This window comes from Cnephaeus nilssonii, assembly GCF_951640355.1.
Source record: "Cnephaeus nilssonii genome assembly, chromosome: 5".
NCBI lineage: Eukaryota > Metazoa > Chordata > Mammalia > Chiroptera > Vespertilionidae > Cnephaeus > Cnephaeus nilssonii.
Genome location: NC_137076.1, coordinates 33,747,268 through 33,763,783, shown reverse-complemented (window position 1 = coordinate 33,763,783; position 16,516 = coordinate 33,747,268). Strand labels below are relative to the sequence as shown.

At 36.5% G+C, this 16,516-nt stretch overlaps 1 protein-coding gene across 3 annotated transcripts in view; it reads right to left on the bottom strand.

Moving 5' to 3' along the window:
• Nucleotides 1–5,632: 5,632 nt before the first annotated feature.
• The window catches only part of FZD3 (frizzled class receptor 3), an 86,377-nt gene continuing 75,493 nt past the window's right edge, over nt 5,633–16,516 (bottom strand). For all 3 annotated transcript variants that reach the window (XM_079773253.1, XM_079773251.1, XM_079773252.1), the window contains 2 exons: nt 13,562–13,795; nt 5,633–8,238 (listed from right to left, as the gene is read on the bottom strand). In XM_079773253.1, coding sequence (XP_079629379.1) covers nt 8,025–8,238; nt 13,562–13,795 — 448 coding nt within the window. In that variant the 3' untranslated portion in view covers nt 5,633–8,024. The remainder of the gene's footprint in view (nt 8,239–13,561; nt 13,796–16,516) is intronic.

Below are 16,516 nucleotides of genomic sequence, written 5' to 3'. Positions count from 1 at the left end.
CCTGGTTCTCAGAAAACACAAATCTAAAAAAGAGAATTCTGCAGAGAGCTAAAGAGGCTTTATGGAAACATCTGCACAGCCAGAAAAAAATTAAAAATAACAAATCACAATTATCTCTAATAATATTTTAAAGCAGGATACATATGTGTTCATGGCAATTCAGCAACTGTATTCACTCAATGAATCTAAGAATACAGCTTAAGAATAATTATCGAACAGAAAAGTTTCAATCTACTCTGAAATTCCTTTTACATTTTATTTATTTATTTTTAAAAAATATTTCTTTATTGATTTCAGAGAAGAAGGGAGGGGAGAGAGAGATAGAAACATCAATGATGAGAGAGAATCATTGATCGGCTGCCTCCTTCACGCCCCCTACTGGGGACCGAGCCCGCAACCCAAGCACATGCCCTTGGCCGGAATCGAACCTGGGACCCTTCAGTCCGCAGGCTGATGCTTTATCCACTGAGCCAAGCCGGCTAGGGCTACATTTTATATTTTAATGTTTGTAAACCCGATAGCTTTTTTCTTTTGTTAATCCTCACCTAAGGATATTTTTTCCATTAATTAAAAAAAATACTTTTAGTGATTTCAGAGAAGAAGGGAGAGGGAGAGATACAAACATCAGTGACGAGAGAAAATCATTGATTGGCTGCCTCCTTCACACCCTATACTAGGGATTAAGCCTGAACTGTGATCTCCTGGTTCATAGATTGACGCTTAATCACTAATCCAAACTGGCAAGGGCCCTGATAGCTTTTTAATTGGCTATATGGGCCAGTATTATCACTGTGTGGTTTATTCAAAGTTTAGGCTAACTAGCTATATTTATATTTAAGAGAACAAAAACCACAACATTATATATGTCACTTTTTTCTGTATGTAAGTTTGAGGTGCTTATATTGGTGCTTTAGGAGAATTTTTACATAAAGCTTACAAGTAAGCTTTCTTTCACTTTTATTATCTGTAATACAATTTTCCTCCTTTAAAATTACTTAAAATCATGAATGGGAAAGAAAGTTAACATATCTAAATCCTATCAATTTAAGAATAAATTGCATTAACAGTACAGGTTAATCCAGTAAATATAGTTCAAGGAAAGAAAAAAAGCAAGCCCAGATAATGATTATAAAATGGTCAAGAAACAACCATATTAGAGACGGGTGGAATTTGAGACTTCCTAATCTAATGGCCTTGTTTCTTTCATTTACAAATGAGAAAACCAAAGTTCCAAGAGGTAAAACTCCAAAGTTACACAGTTCATTTAGAAGAGAGACAAACCTAAAAATCAAGTTGCCTGACTAAAAATTCAGTGGTACTCAAAAATAACATAATGCCTTTTTACTAAGCATTTAAAAAACTGCCAATTTAGAAAACAGAAATTATTTAACTATACAGTTTTATTCTTTTAAGTCAGTAAGTACAACACACACAAAAAAATAGTTGCAAGTTAGTAATATAAACAAGCTGACTTATATAACAAAAACCCCAGGTCAATAGTAATAATAATAATAATATAGTTCACCATATTGCAGAAAATATGATAAAATAAAGAGCTTGAAAAATATAAGTCTTATAAATACTAACTAGGGGCCCAGTGCACAAATTCGTGCACCTTGAAAGGAACTGTGGGCCTAGAGGCTGCAGTGGGCACAGGGGCAATCTCGGCCCATCCTCTGTGCCCCCGCCAGCCCCTCCCACCACAGCCCCCTAGTCCCGTCTGCTGACAGCCCTGCTCCTGCCGCCACTGCTCCCATGTGCTAACGGTGCCAGCCCCAGTTGCTCTGCACCATCAGCGGGTGCGAGTGGCAGCTGCTGCCCCAATCGTCCCTCAGGAGCAGGGGGAGGTGGAGAAGCCCTCAGGTGCGATCGGGGCCAGCAGCCGTTGCTTGCACCTGATGACAGTGCCGAGTGATCGGGGCTGGCGCTGGGCACTGGCAAAGGTACAAGCAGTGGCTCCAGCTCTAGCAGCAGGTGCAAGCGCTTGACAGGACCATGGCACATGGGAGCAAAGAATTTTCAGTAACCACCAGAGGCTCGCCCCAATGACAGTGACCAGTGCCCCGTCTTGTCTGGCGCCCCTGCTCATCTGCTCCACCATCCCACTGCAGCCGATGCCCGCCATGTTCCACACGCACCCCCTGGTGGTCAGCGCATGTCATAGCGACTGGTTGTTCAGTTGTTCGGTTGTTCCACTGTTTGGTCTATTTGCATATTAGGGTTTTATATATATAGATGTTACTAGTGAATGGTAATTACCAAAATTATGGAACTCTGAGTTCTCAAAATCTAAATTACAATATAAAAAAACCTTGTTTTTGTATTAAGTTAAACTGGTGACAGTGGCCAATAGAATGGGAATAAATTATGAGCAATGTTATCATACCTTGAAAAATGTCTAAGAAAGGACACAATAAATTTCTAAGATAGGTGATTCTTTAAAAAAACAATAATCTGCCCTAACCGGTTCGGCTCAGTGGATAGAGCGTCGGCCTGTGGACTGAAGGGTCCCAGGTTCGATTCCGGTCAAGGGCATGTACCTTGGTTGCGGGCGCATTCCCAGTAGGGGGTGTGCAGGAGGCAGCTGATCGATGTTTCTCTCTCATCAATGTTTCTAACTCTCTATCCCTCTCCCTTCCTCTCTGTAAAAAAAAAAAATCAATAAAATATATTAAAAAATAATAATAATCTGAAGACACTTATCCTTCAATGTGTTTAAATAGATTGAACTACTCTTAAAGGAAGTAATATTGTACTGGTATAGTATCTGGCTAAAACATAAGTGAAACTTTCTTTTATCTTTATAGCAACAAAATTTTACTAATTAGAGAGAAATCAGAGAATAAGAAATAGGCTTATTAACTAATTATATTAAATCTTTATGTATCAACAAAAATAGTAATGTCTACAAAGATGGCTAGGCAGACCTTAACATTTTCCCCTAGATTTTGGATCCTGAGAGAAAATTATAATCCTATATGAATTTGGCTATAAAAGAAATCAAGGATTAAAGTTAAATTAGGAAAAAACTCTAGGAAACTGATTATAGTTATATGGGAGGTAAAGGATGCTTGATCTTCCTATTCCTTTCCCAAAACTCATATAACTGGAACAAAAGAGAAGGGTAGAGAATTAAATTATGAGGAGATGTCACCATTATTTTTTCATATAAAATAAGAATAAGAATAATGTATAAAATTATACAGTTACTAAGAAACATAGCTGAATTAAATGTAAACACTTTATCTCATTTTACTCAATTGTAAAAAGGGATAAAAGAAATGTAAAAGAATCATGAGTTCCTTTGTAAATCTTGGTTTTATAAAGTTATCTTTTGTCTGCTTATATGAGGAAAAAAATGGAGAAATTCTTACCTTTTATGCAGGTTTAAAAAATTATATATACAAACATAGAAACAATTAAGACAATACCTTACAATTTAAAGTTTTGCAGTGATGAAAACCAATTACTTAATCACCTTTTAAAAACTTGTTATTAATCAGAAAGAAAGGCACATGAAAGTCCTCAAAGAAAACAAGTTATAAGGCTTACACTTCTTATATTTTTCTTACAATTTCAGTGAAGCCAAGCGATTTTATATAATTCCATATCAAAGATAACATATACTGGAGATCGCTAATTTCTGTTGGAAGGGACTTACAAATTCATCATATAAAATTTGAGAGCATACTGTGGTATTTTAGAGAGCCAACACAATTTAAGGACAGAGCTACTCTTGAAAAAGAATCTAATTTTTAAAAGGCTAATTGGATTGCTGATTTAAACATTGTACCGAATGAATACTGGTCTAATTGCCTACTTTGTTGTTACTGCTATATACCACTGAAAACCATATCCTTATTTTCTACAACCCCCAAATTCTAACAGAAACATATAAGTAGATCAATTTATAGATTACAGAGCATTATAATACATGTTATTTCATTTGATCCTCACACATTCTGTGATGTAAGTTGGGACCAAAAATTGCCTTATCCTCATTTTACACTGAAGACATTGAGACTAAGAGAAGTTAAATGACCTGTGCACTTCACAACATAATTATGGATCTTTGAATTCCAAGGCCAGTGGAATTTTCATTACACTAGACTATGTAATTCATCCAAGTATGATAATATATATAAATGTACCTTTGGCATGTCAAAAGCGGTATAAATATCACCAGAGTGAAATTTTGGTATACTAATGTTTTCTAAGTTTTAGCCAATGATCCTCTATTTTATAAAAAAAATTTAAGTCGTTCATTTTATTTCATGGGGCTATAGCCTAAATCAAGGTAGTTACAATTTCAGTTATTTCCAACTATTATCACAAAGAAACTAATGAGGTAGGTTAAAATGTTGAAAAAATTTTCTAATTTGATGAGATTTTTTAAATGTTGAAAAATTTTTCTAATTTGAAGAGATTCTTAGATTTCTAAATCTGCTTTAAGAAGAAGCAGAAAGAGAAAATTATTACTAATGAAGGTTTGCTTAAGTATTTATCACCCAACTAATACACAAAGATCTAATTTCACATAAAACCAAAAGAACCTAAATACTTCTAAGAATAGCTCTCACCATTAAAAATGAATATAAAGTGTTGGTACAGGTTTGTATATATATATTTCTTTAGTTTAAGTAGTAATATGGACTGTTACTATAGGGGAAATATGCTTCATTTGGTATAATTTTCTTGTTTTTTATTACTTGCTACATGTTATTTTGGTAAAGTAGACTTAATTTCACTTAGTTTAAGTTCAGATCCTTCAAGTTTTTTTGAAGTGAGACTCACTGTTAGAGTAAAAGTAAGTTGTATGACATGTTATTAATTTATTAAAAAATTTACTCTGTACTAATCCCTGTGCTAGTTATTGAATTATTAATCAATTATTCTTTGAAGCTATTATTTTGAGCTTAATATTGTCTTAGATCTGTTAATTACTGAATAAATTAAACACAATACTGGTGAAATCAAAGTACTTTTTGAAAACCTTTTGATTATATTTAACATTTGAGAGAGCACTATTATTTCCTCAGCTGTCAACTGAACGAACAAAACATTAAACATTATCATGTGCCAATCACAACACAAATTAAACATATGGTAAGAAAGCTGTCCAGACTTGCTCAAATTGGTTTAAACTAGTTGAAACTTGAAATGCTGTTTGCTACATATAGTTCTTCAACTGTCTTTGAAAAACAAATTAATTTGGAGCACTAGTTTGATAAACAACATGGCCCAAACTAAATATTGTTATCCAAACAATGAGTTAACAATATTAAATACATTTTGTGGTGCAAAATTAAGATATTGGAAGTATCTTAATGTCAATAGAAGCCAAGCTTCTTTGGAGTTTAGAATATTTTTCTGAACTGAAATGTCAACATAGCCTTTACATATATATCAACAGTTTAATAGAGAAGACATAAATGAATACATAAAATCAAGAAGCAAAAATTAATATTTTCATAATGTTCAATTAACTGTCTATACTTGGCCATTTGTACAAGAAAATCAATTAACATTTTGGCAATTGATAATATAATGCAGATGGCAATGACTGACAACATCTTTGAGCTCAAACTGGTAACTTCTATTTTAACTTCTTATTTTTGTTTCTGAATGCTTGTGTTGGTCCTCTCATGCTGTTCTCAGGAGAGATTCTCAGACAAAAGCCTCATGAATTGTTCATTTATTTATAAATAAGTTGAAAATTTGGCCTTCAAAGAAAAAGTTTACTAGATGTCAGTTATGAGGGAATTTACACTGTCTTGAGCACTTACTCCAATTCCAAGGAGAAAGACAATGAAGACAAAGGGGAAAAAATTACATTTTGGGCCAAATGTTCAAATATATCTTGTGAAGAATTAATAATAAAAATATTAACATGTACTTTGGAAAAAAACATGATATATAAATTATTACCAGAAAACTGACTTTTGTGTCTGATAAAAGCTACTTTTTCAACACCTAATTTTTTGTTACTTTTTGTTTTTAAAAAAAGAGTAAAAGTACACATGAACCAAACACATGTCGAGCAATGTATGATAGGAGCCCTCAAATAAATCTCTTAAATACTCAATAATCTTAATCCCTTATATTTTAGTTTTCAAAGAGTTTTCATATGATTTTTCATTGGATCCCCTATTTGACAACTTTGTGAGGTAGGTATTTATCTTTTATCTTCATTTACAAACAAGGGAACTAAAGCTCAGAGAAGTTGACTTTTTAAAGGTCAAAAGCCAGCAAATGACAAAGCCAGGCCTCTCTGGAGTTTAGAATATTTTCTAAGGTGTCATTCTTGGATTACCTGCATAAGAATCACCAATGGTATTTTTATAACTACAGATTTTAAATTCTTACCATCTTTGAGTTACAGAATGAGAATTTTTGGGAGTGGGGTCAGCATTCCACATTTTATAATGAACAAATAAAGTGGAAAACAATTTTGTATCAGATAATGATGTAAAATATTGAGTCTACCTAGATTTTCACGTGATATAATGAGACGCCATCAGATCATCATCAGGGGCAAATCAGTTTAAAACAGCCTGCAGCCTGGGTACAGATTAGAATCACCTGGAAAACTTATTTAAAAACCTATCAATTCTCATCTGAATGAGAGGAATGCTTGGGCATCAGAGGTTCCCCAAATGATTCTTACCTCTAGTTGGGGTTGAGGACATGCTTATTTAAAATGTTTTTCTATACAATACACCTAGCATTTTCCAAAAATTTTCTTTCCCTCTGATCAATTTCAAGCCTAATACAGTTACCAGTTTTTATTGTAAATTATTTAAACGTTACAAGACAAAATGTCAAAAAATTTTGAGTTGATATTTTTAAGATTACAAGGTACTTCACAGCAAGACTAATCATGCTTCATTTAGTTAGAGTGGTTTTTCAGATACCCCATATAAATCACCACTTTGGACCTAGGTTATATATATTTCAGCTGTAAACAAGACTTATCCAGAATCTGAATACAAGGGAGGGGGCAAAGCTGTAGCCTATTTGCTACTGGGCAATGCAAGTACAGACAATCAACTCATTGATAGGAGGGGCTGGATGCCAAGATCTGGTGGCTTTGGCAAGATCACATCTCACTGCAGAAAAATACAACAATGAATACAGAGAAAACATTTTGCCATTTTGTAATTGTGGTTACCACATAAAAACCTTATAATGTGTGATGCTTATCTTATTACATGCCTCCATGGAACAGATCTGAACATAAAGTTCTCTACGAATTAATATTACTATATGAGGAAATATGGCTACAAATTATTTTTTCCATCATGCATATGGATAAGTTATAAAACCCTGCAAGTAAAAGGAATATTTACAAAAGTAATAAAAACAATTCACTTATAGGGAAAAAAATGGCCAGTGATACTCCTAATCCTGTATCTCTCTGGATGAAATTTATTTTGATAGAATTTTGAAAGAGCCTTCAATACTCTAATCAGATTCTTCTGTTGATCTTATATTCTATTAGTTAAAATACCCTTGCTGATTTATCAAATTCTCTTACAGTTTAAAACCACAGTTCTTTTTCATTTATGGAAATAAAACTACAAAATCCTACCATTCATCCGAGAAATAAACCTTGCATAGAAAATTCTTTAATTCTGAAATTTTGTTTTATTAACAGAATGACCAGAATGTTATCTCACAACTAGTTGATATTATATATGAAAGTTCACTACAAAGCAGTCACCACACATTTAGGATTTTTTCTAAATATAAAATAGTGGGTTTATAAAAATGCTTACCAGACAAATAATTCTCTCTTCATTACCTAGAAATAAGAATTATTTATGTGACAATATAATTTTAAGACGCCTTGATATTCCAAGTTTGATGCAATATAAAAAGCAAAAATTTACTTTTCCAATGGACACAATCTGCACCTGACTGAACGCATGATAACAGTGAGTTACAGCAGTCAGTCATGCTAAAGGCAAAGAATAAAATCTGCTTTATAAACGGCACAAAATTTCCACCTTAGACAGGATAAATTAAGCACTGGTTCCATCTTCTTCAATAACTCGGTTCATGCTGGTGCCATGTGTGATGTGAGTCATAGGATTATTACTGAGATCCCGGATGCTGCTATGTCGTGACTGTTCATTGAGACGATGAGAACTACTGTGCCTGGAGTGATCCGTTAGTCGTGACATGCTGCCATGAGGTAGTCTCTCTTCCATTCCTCTGTAACTGCAGGGAGTATACCTAGTACAGGAGAGTTTATTTTGAAGCAAGTAATATTACACACTAGAAAAAGAACACTAAATTTTGCATGAAAATGCTGCACTAAATGAAATAATTAGGAAACCAACTAACAACCACCTTTGATGATTTACAGCAATTTCATTAACACTAGAATTATTCATATGGCTAACCAAAAAAAAGGAAGAAAATATACTCATTAGATTCAGAATTAAGGTCCTATTCTTTGCAAAAGGACAGAAGTTAAGGTTAATTTTTCCCATTCAAATAAGTTATGGGTTATGGGGTGAGTTCAGGAAGAGAAGAGGAGGAAAAACAATGGAGGAAAGATGGCACTGATCTCGGGAGTGCAGAAAATTGGCTATAATAAGAAGTACAGCAACTCAAATTTACTAAAAGATTAGGAAGAGGGAGCATATGAAATTATAGGAGAAATTAGTGTAACCAAAAAAGGAAAAAAAAAAAAAGATGAATGAACTGGCAAGCAACAATGACAGTATGTGCTGACAGCTTCTTTCCAGATAGCCCAGTTAACAATTAAATTAACTACTGTAAATGGTGTTAATCATTTTTCCTCGGAGCTGTGAGGATACGCTATTTCATAGAAGGTACATCTACTTAAATATACATAACAACATCCTAATACACTATGACTTATATTCCTGCTAAAGCAAATTCTCTCAGTACCCTGAACAAAGATGCAGCTTTTGAATATGCCAACTGGGCTACACTGCTTATTGTGGACAGTCTTCTCTTCCATCATTGTACTTATCTTGAAAGCAGCAATGGGGAGCTGTTAAATTTTCTTTTGTTCCAATCCTGACTCACTGAGCCCCCATCAGAGATAAGAATACTCACACTCAGATGTACACCTTTTTGTAAAAAGTATTTAATTTAGGATAACAAATCTCCAACAAAACTTAACTGAATATAATTTATAATTTTAACATATTAAATTTTAAGTAATGTTTCTAAAAGTAAAAAAGAATATAGCAGGCCACTTCTTTATTAAATAGTCATCAAAATAACTAATCATATGCAGCTGAAGACCTACTGGGTGTCAAAGCATTCATTTATCATTCCTTCATAATTATAACAAATTTCATGACTCAATATGAATCATTTATAAAATTTAAAGATTTTTAAAACTATGACTTTACTGATTTTAGAAAGAGGAAAAGAGAGATAGAAACATCAATGATGAGAGGATCATCAGTTATCTGCTTCTTGTACACCCCCCACTGGGTATCAAGCCCACAACCCAGACATGAGCCCTGACCAGTAATCCAATAGAGACGTGGTTCATGGGTTGATGCTGAAACACTGAACCACATTGTCTAGGCTAAAATGTAAAGATTTTAAAGACTGATTCATGAACTTCTGAGGAGATCTAGTTTGACAGCGTGCTTATTAAATAGTTTCATTAGATCACAGATTTTGAAAATTGAAAAGTCCTTTTAAAATTATAAAAGAAAGTATATCTTTTGTTTCCAGTTTTAAATTTGACTTGCATGTTTTGATAAAATAATTACAGTGTTAACTGAAAATATTTCAGAATGAGCTTGTTATTCTATTATTATTTTGCAAAACAATTATTGCCCTAAAGTGAGTGAAAGATTTTTCCAAATTTGATCTGCCAGCTAATTTGAAGCTCTTTCACCTCTCATAATGTCATAAGTATTGTTTAAAATAAATATGGCAAATAAATCAAATGAAAAAAAATCTGCTTCAGTTCAAGGAATGATATCAGAGTAATTAAAAAAACACCAAATCACTACTTAAAAATATGAATTGGATATTTTCTTAAATGAAACCTAAGTATTTTAGTTATGAATATGAATCAAAGAATATATTTTTCATAGGAAAAGTTACTATATTGAGTTATCATGTCTATTTATTGAAGTGAAATATATGGCTATCCACAAAATTCTATAATATAAACAACCCACCCATGGATAATTAGGAATCAACTACACAGAAAAATAAATTTAATTATAGTATTTAATCTCAATTGTATATGTGGGATTTACCAAGTTTATTTATATTTTGACAATTATTTAAACCACGGTGACCATCTAACATACAATATGAAAATGTACATTAATCTTAATATAAGCGTAGGCAAAAACAATTAGGATGGTTAATTTGCTCTAAAGATAATATGGTGTAGTCCAAAGTCAAAATAAAAAAAACTTGAAGATGATTTACTCTCTTTGATTCTCTATACCAGGGGTCCTCAAATTTTTTAAACAGGGGGCCAGTTCACTGTCCCTCAGATGGTTGGAGGGCCGGACTATAGTTTAAAAAAAACTATGAACAAATTCCTATGCACACTGCACATATCTTATTTTGAAGTAAAAAAACAAAACGGCAAAAACACCCGCATGTGGCCCGCGGGCCGTAGTTTGAGGACGCCTGCTCTATACAATGAATAATTCAATTCACTGTAATTTCACTAGTATCTCATTATGCATTCCCTAACTATCCCTGGTAGTCACCTACTTTTACCATCCTACTCACTCATTATAATTCAAATAAATATGGCAAATGAATCAAATGGAAAAAAATTTTTACCTACCTACTCATCCACTTGCTTTTTTACCCATCTTCTCATCTAATCACCTATTACTTATTCTTTGAAGTTGATTTACATGTGTAAGGTATTTGCCTCAGTGTATTTATTTTGCATAGCACTGAGATCAATTATCCATCAAGGAGTCTGGACTAGAGTGAGTATTGTGAAGTGTGTGTGTGTTTGTTTATGTGTGTGTTAATTCATAACCAAGAAACCATAAGATGATGAGAAAAAGATGACCAAAAGATAATGTTAACAAGTAAACTTAAATGCTGACTGATGGCCCTAGACTCTCGATTCCAATAATTACAGCTGTTGTTCTTTGTGATTAAGCCCCTATCCCAGTGGTCGGCAAACTCATTAGTCAACAGAGCGGCAAACGGCGGCTCACAAGCTGTATGTGGCTCGTGAGCTGCAGTTTGCCGACCACTGCCCTAGCCGGTTTGGCTCAGTGGATAAGAGTATCGGCCTGCAGACTGAAGGGTCCCAAGTTCGATTCCAGTCAAGGGCACATGCCTGGGTTGTGGGCTGGATCCCCAATAGGGAGCGTGCAGGAGGCAGCCGATCAATGATTCTCTCTCATCACTGATGTTTTCTATCTTTCCCTCTCCTTTCCTCTCTGAAATCAATAAAAAATATATTTAAAAAAAACCCTGATTGATGCACAAAGAAATTTCTATGAAATGGCTTTTGGAATTATGATAATCCCTGATTAGAGTTTTAGGTTTAATGTGGTCTGAGGTGCTGGGTATGCAGAGAGGCTCACAATATGAGTGTTCTTGCACCACATTATAGAACAACCTTAGTAGGCCACCATTATAGTTTTGGGCCCCAAATTTCTGGTAAATACTCACAGTATTTCTAAAATCATTTGTTACTCAATATACTTGTGTGTGTATGCGTGTACAGCTGAGGAAAGACAATTGTATTGAAATAGGTCATGCCAAAAGAATTATTAAAAAGTAATTAATTAACTGCCATGGTGATTCCATGACACTATATTTTTATGGATTCTCTCATATGTGTATAGTATAAGCACTTTCTCTGAATCATATGCTGTCTATTCTTATATTATTACTAGAGGCCCGGTGCACGAAATTCGTGCAGGAGGGGCGGGGGTGGTGTCCCTCAGCCCAGCCTGCACCCTCTCCAATCTGGGACCACTTGAGGGATGTCCGACTGCCCGTTTAGGCCCGATCCCACCGGGGGTCCCACCGGGATTGGGCCTAAACGGGCAGTCGGACATCCCTCTCACAATCCAGGACTGCTGGCTCCCAACTGCTGGCCTGCCTGCCTTCCTGATTGCCCCTAACTGCTTCTGGTGCCAGCCTGATCACCCCCTAACCACTCCAGCCTGTTTGATGCCTAACTGCTCCCCTGCCAGCCTGTTTGCCCCTAACTGCCCTCCCCTGCAGGCCTGGTAACCCCTAACTGCCCTCCCCTGCAGGCCTGGTCCCCCCCCCAACTGCTCTCCCTTGCAGGCCTGGTCGCCCCCAACTTCCCTCCTCTGCTGGCTTGGTCACCCCTAACTGCCCTCACTTGCAGGCTTGATCACCCCCAACTGCCCTCCCTTGCAGGCCTGGTCCCTCCCAACTGCCCTCCCCTGCTGGCCATTTTGTGGTGGCCATCTTGTGTCCACATGGGGGCAGGATCTTTGACCACATGGGGGCAGCCATCTTGTGTGTTGGAGTGATGGTCAATCTGCATATTACTCTTTCATTAGATAGGATAGAGGCCTGGTGCATGGGTGGGGGCTGGCTGGTTTGCCCTGAAGGATGTCCCAGATCAGGGTGGGGGTTCCCTTGGGGCGTGGGGTGGCCTGGGTGAGGGGCCTGTGGTGGTTTGCAGGCCGGCCACACTCCCTGGCGACCCAAGCGGAGGCCCTGGTATCTGGGGTTTATTTATCTTTTACAATTGAAACTTTGTAGCCTGGAGCAGAGCCAAGCCTTCTGCTTGCTCCATGGCGGCAGCCATTTCTGTTGGGATTTATGTATCTTCTATAATTGAAACTTTGTAGCCTTAAGCGGAGGCCTGGGCCGGCCAAGGTGTGTGGAAAGCTTGGCTTCCTCCATCGCCGGGGGCAACCCTAGCCTCCTGCTCTTTCCCGCTCCGTGGCTGCTGCCATTTCTGTTTGGATTTATGTATCTTCTATCACTGAAACTTTGTAGCCTTGAGTGGAGGCCTAGGCAGGCAAGGGCAGGTGGAAAGTTTGGCTTCCTCCATTGCTGGGGAAACCCAAGCCTCCCTCCTGCTCTCTGTGGCCGTAGCCACCTTGGTTGGGTTTATTTGCATATTCACTCCTGATTGGCTGGTGGGCGTGGCTTGTGGGTGTAGTGCAGTGATGGTTAATTTGCATATTACTCTTTTATTAGATAGGATTACTGTAAGATCTTGTTCTTGATCTGTTCTTTTTTAAATTATGACTTAAGGGCTTCTCAGAACAGTAGCTGATATAGTAGGTATTCCACAATTGTTTGTTAAATTAATCTTACTAACATAACCACTTTCATCCTGCCTTCTCCCTACTCAATACCCTTTGATGACTCCATATTTTTTACTGCAGCAAGTCTAAGCTTTAAACTCCTCTGACTGGCTTTATACTGGACCATAATCTGGGACAACTGTTCCTAGCAAAGTTCAAAAAAATTAACAATGTTCAACTTCTATTTCAGAATTGGCTACTCTTTCTTAAGCTGTGTAACTCAACTCTAATTCAGCACATGAAATAAACTAAGCAAGCAATAAACTCACCTGCCATCACGAGATCTGTGGAGGCTGCCGTGATAGCTGCTCACTTTGCTGTGGACACTCCCTGCTTTGCTTCTCTGATCATCCACCATAGCCAGCTGAGTTGAAGAAGCATGTGTGGATGTTCCTTGAGTGGAAGTCCCTCTTGATTTCCTTATAATAGGAGTATTTGGATCCCTCAGAAGGGATTGAGCAAAATCAGGTTCTTGGAGTACTTGTCGGCTCTCATTCACTATCCTAGACAACAAAATACTAAGTTTAAGATAAACATTCCTATAGAGAAACAAACAATACTTTTGTGACGCACTGACGTTATTCTTTAAATTAATTGCTGTCCACATAATGTCTTTAGAACAGACATAACATTGTTAACAGAGGAAAGAGTATAACAAAAATTCATGTGAATCAGCCCAACTGGCATGGCTCAGTGGTTGAGCAACGACCTATGAAACAGGAGGTCACGGTTCAATTCCAGGTCAAGGCACATGCCTGGGTTGTGGGCTCGAGCCCCAGTGTGAGGTGTGTAGGAGGCAGCCAATTAATGGTGCTCTCTCATCACTGATGTTTCTGTCTCTCTCTCCCTCTCCCTTCCTCTCTGAAATCAATAAAAATATATTTTTAAAAAATTTGTGTCAATCTGTTCATAAAAGTGATAGAAAGAGATCTGTGCTAAATAAGAAAATAAAAATTTTAGTTTCAACTCTATCAATAAATATGTGATCTTAGGCAAGTCACTACCTCCTTTCCTTTTCCTCATCTATAAAATGACGTTATATTAATCATTTCTAAAAAGTCTCTTTCAGCTAAAGAATTTTATGATTTGCAAGGGCTCTGAAATATTACAAAGATATTACTATAAAATAGAGGAATTGTTTTATTGCATTGTTTATGGAATTAATGGAGGCCTCAGATACATTTTTTAATTTGTAAGAGGAGTTGTTTTAAGGCTACAACTTAATTTTCTGATAGAAGCAGTTATCTAATGCTGGAATAAACGTGAGTGGTCATAATTAGAACAAAAACATGAAAAATTACTTTAAGTAAATTTTGACTGGAATATAGTCATTCCCAAATTAGAAATTGTTAAAAAAAAATTTTTTTTATATATACAAACATATAATTCTCAGATATATTAAAGGCTTAAGGATAAAAATTAAGGAGATAAATTATTGTCAAGAGCAAAAGTTTTTAACTGCTATGAAAGTGGTAAAAGCAAATGTTTATGATGATGAACAAAGCAGTATTTAAATTAATAAAAGAGCCAATTAAATTGTTGCAAAGATCTGTGTCTCGGTTTATCTAAATCAGTGACTTGAGAGTCAGGATTCAAGTTAAAATTAGGTTAAAAATTTCATTAAAAAACAACCTCAAATATGTAAAGATTGGATCATACAGTGAGAAAGTGCATATATTCTCTTTTCAAATTACAAAAGCATTGTTGTTGTTTTTAGAACTTGGATAGAAGGGCTGAAGGAAAACTGACATTTGTTAAGTACCTGCATTGTGCCAAGTATTTTAAATACATCCTTCTTTGAGCCTTTAAAAATTTTTTTATTTAAAATTGATTTTTAGAGAGAAAGGAGGAGAGAGAGAAACATCAATGTAAGAGCGAAACATCAATAGCTTCCTCCTATATGCCCCCGCCCCAGGGATCGAGGCATGAAACCAGGGCCTGTACCTTGACCAGGAATCAAACCTGTAGCAACCTTTTGGTGCATGGGACAACGCCCAACCAACTGAGCCACAATGGCCAGGACTACCTTTTTTTTTTCTCAATGTATTTTTATTGATTTCAGAGAGGAAGAAAGAGGGAGATAAAGACAGAAACATCAATGATGAGGGAGAATCATTGACTGGCTGCCTCCTGCACACCCCTGGGGATGTGCCCTGACTGGGAATCGAACTGTGACCTCCTGGTTCATAGGCTGATGCTCAACCACTGAGCCATGCAGACTGGGCGAGGGCTATCCTTCTTAATAATGTTTTTGTTATGGAGACAAATGTCCTGAGAGAATATTTCTAAGAGGATATTAGATATCTATTAAGAATAAACATTGTGGTCCCCATTTTATAGATGAAAAACTGAGGTTTGAAGGGATCAATGGACTTTTCACAACAAAACCCGTAGTCAGGGATCAAACTTAAGTTTAAGTGGCTTAGAAACCAATCATAAAGTAATGATAAAACAATGTTTACATAATCCTGAAAACAGAGTGTCAAAAACTAAATAGAAGAGTAAGTCAAAAATAGCACTGTCCTAGCTTGGAGGATCACAATGACTTTGTTGAGGAGGTATCCATGATTGCAGAAAACCAAGTAAAAGGATCCTTGGGTACTTTTATCAGTTTGAAAACGATTCTGGCCCAACCAGGATCCCTCAATAACTAGAATGATTCCTCATAAGGGCAGGTTGGGTGTAGCTCTATGTGGAATTTCCAATACAACTCCATACAGAATTATTTGTCTACTAGAGGCCCGGTGCACAAATTCGTGCAAGGGTGGGGTCCGGCTGGCTTGCCCCAATAGAGGCCAACTGGGTCGGGCCAGCCAGGGGGATGGGACAGGGGAGGTTGGCTGGCCGGCCCCGCCCCTTATCGGGGTGTATGGGGCCAATCAGGGGCGCAGCTGGCCAGGTGGAGGGGCCCCAGGCGGTTGGTGGGCCAGCCCCACCCCCTGGTGGAGGGGACAATTTGCATATTACCCTTTTATTATATAGGATGATCCAGAGGTGACCAGGAATGTTTAATTCAAGCCCCTTCCTCAGCTTTATGTTGTACTGTGATTAAAATATATTTAAAATGTTCAATACACAGATAAATCACAGTAAATCCTACAAAGAAGACTCCATGAAAGCAGGAACTTGTCCTCTTTTGTTTCCTATTGAATCCCTGGCATCCCAAAATAGTTCATGGCACATAGTAAGCATTTAATAAAGACTTCTTAAAGAATTAATTAATG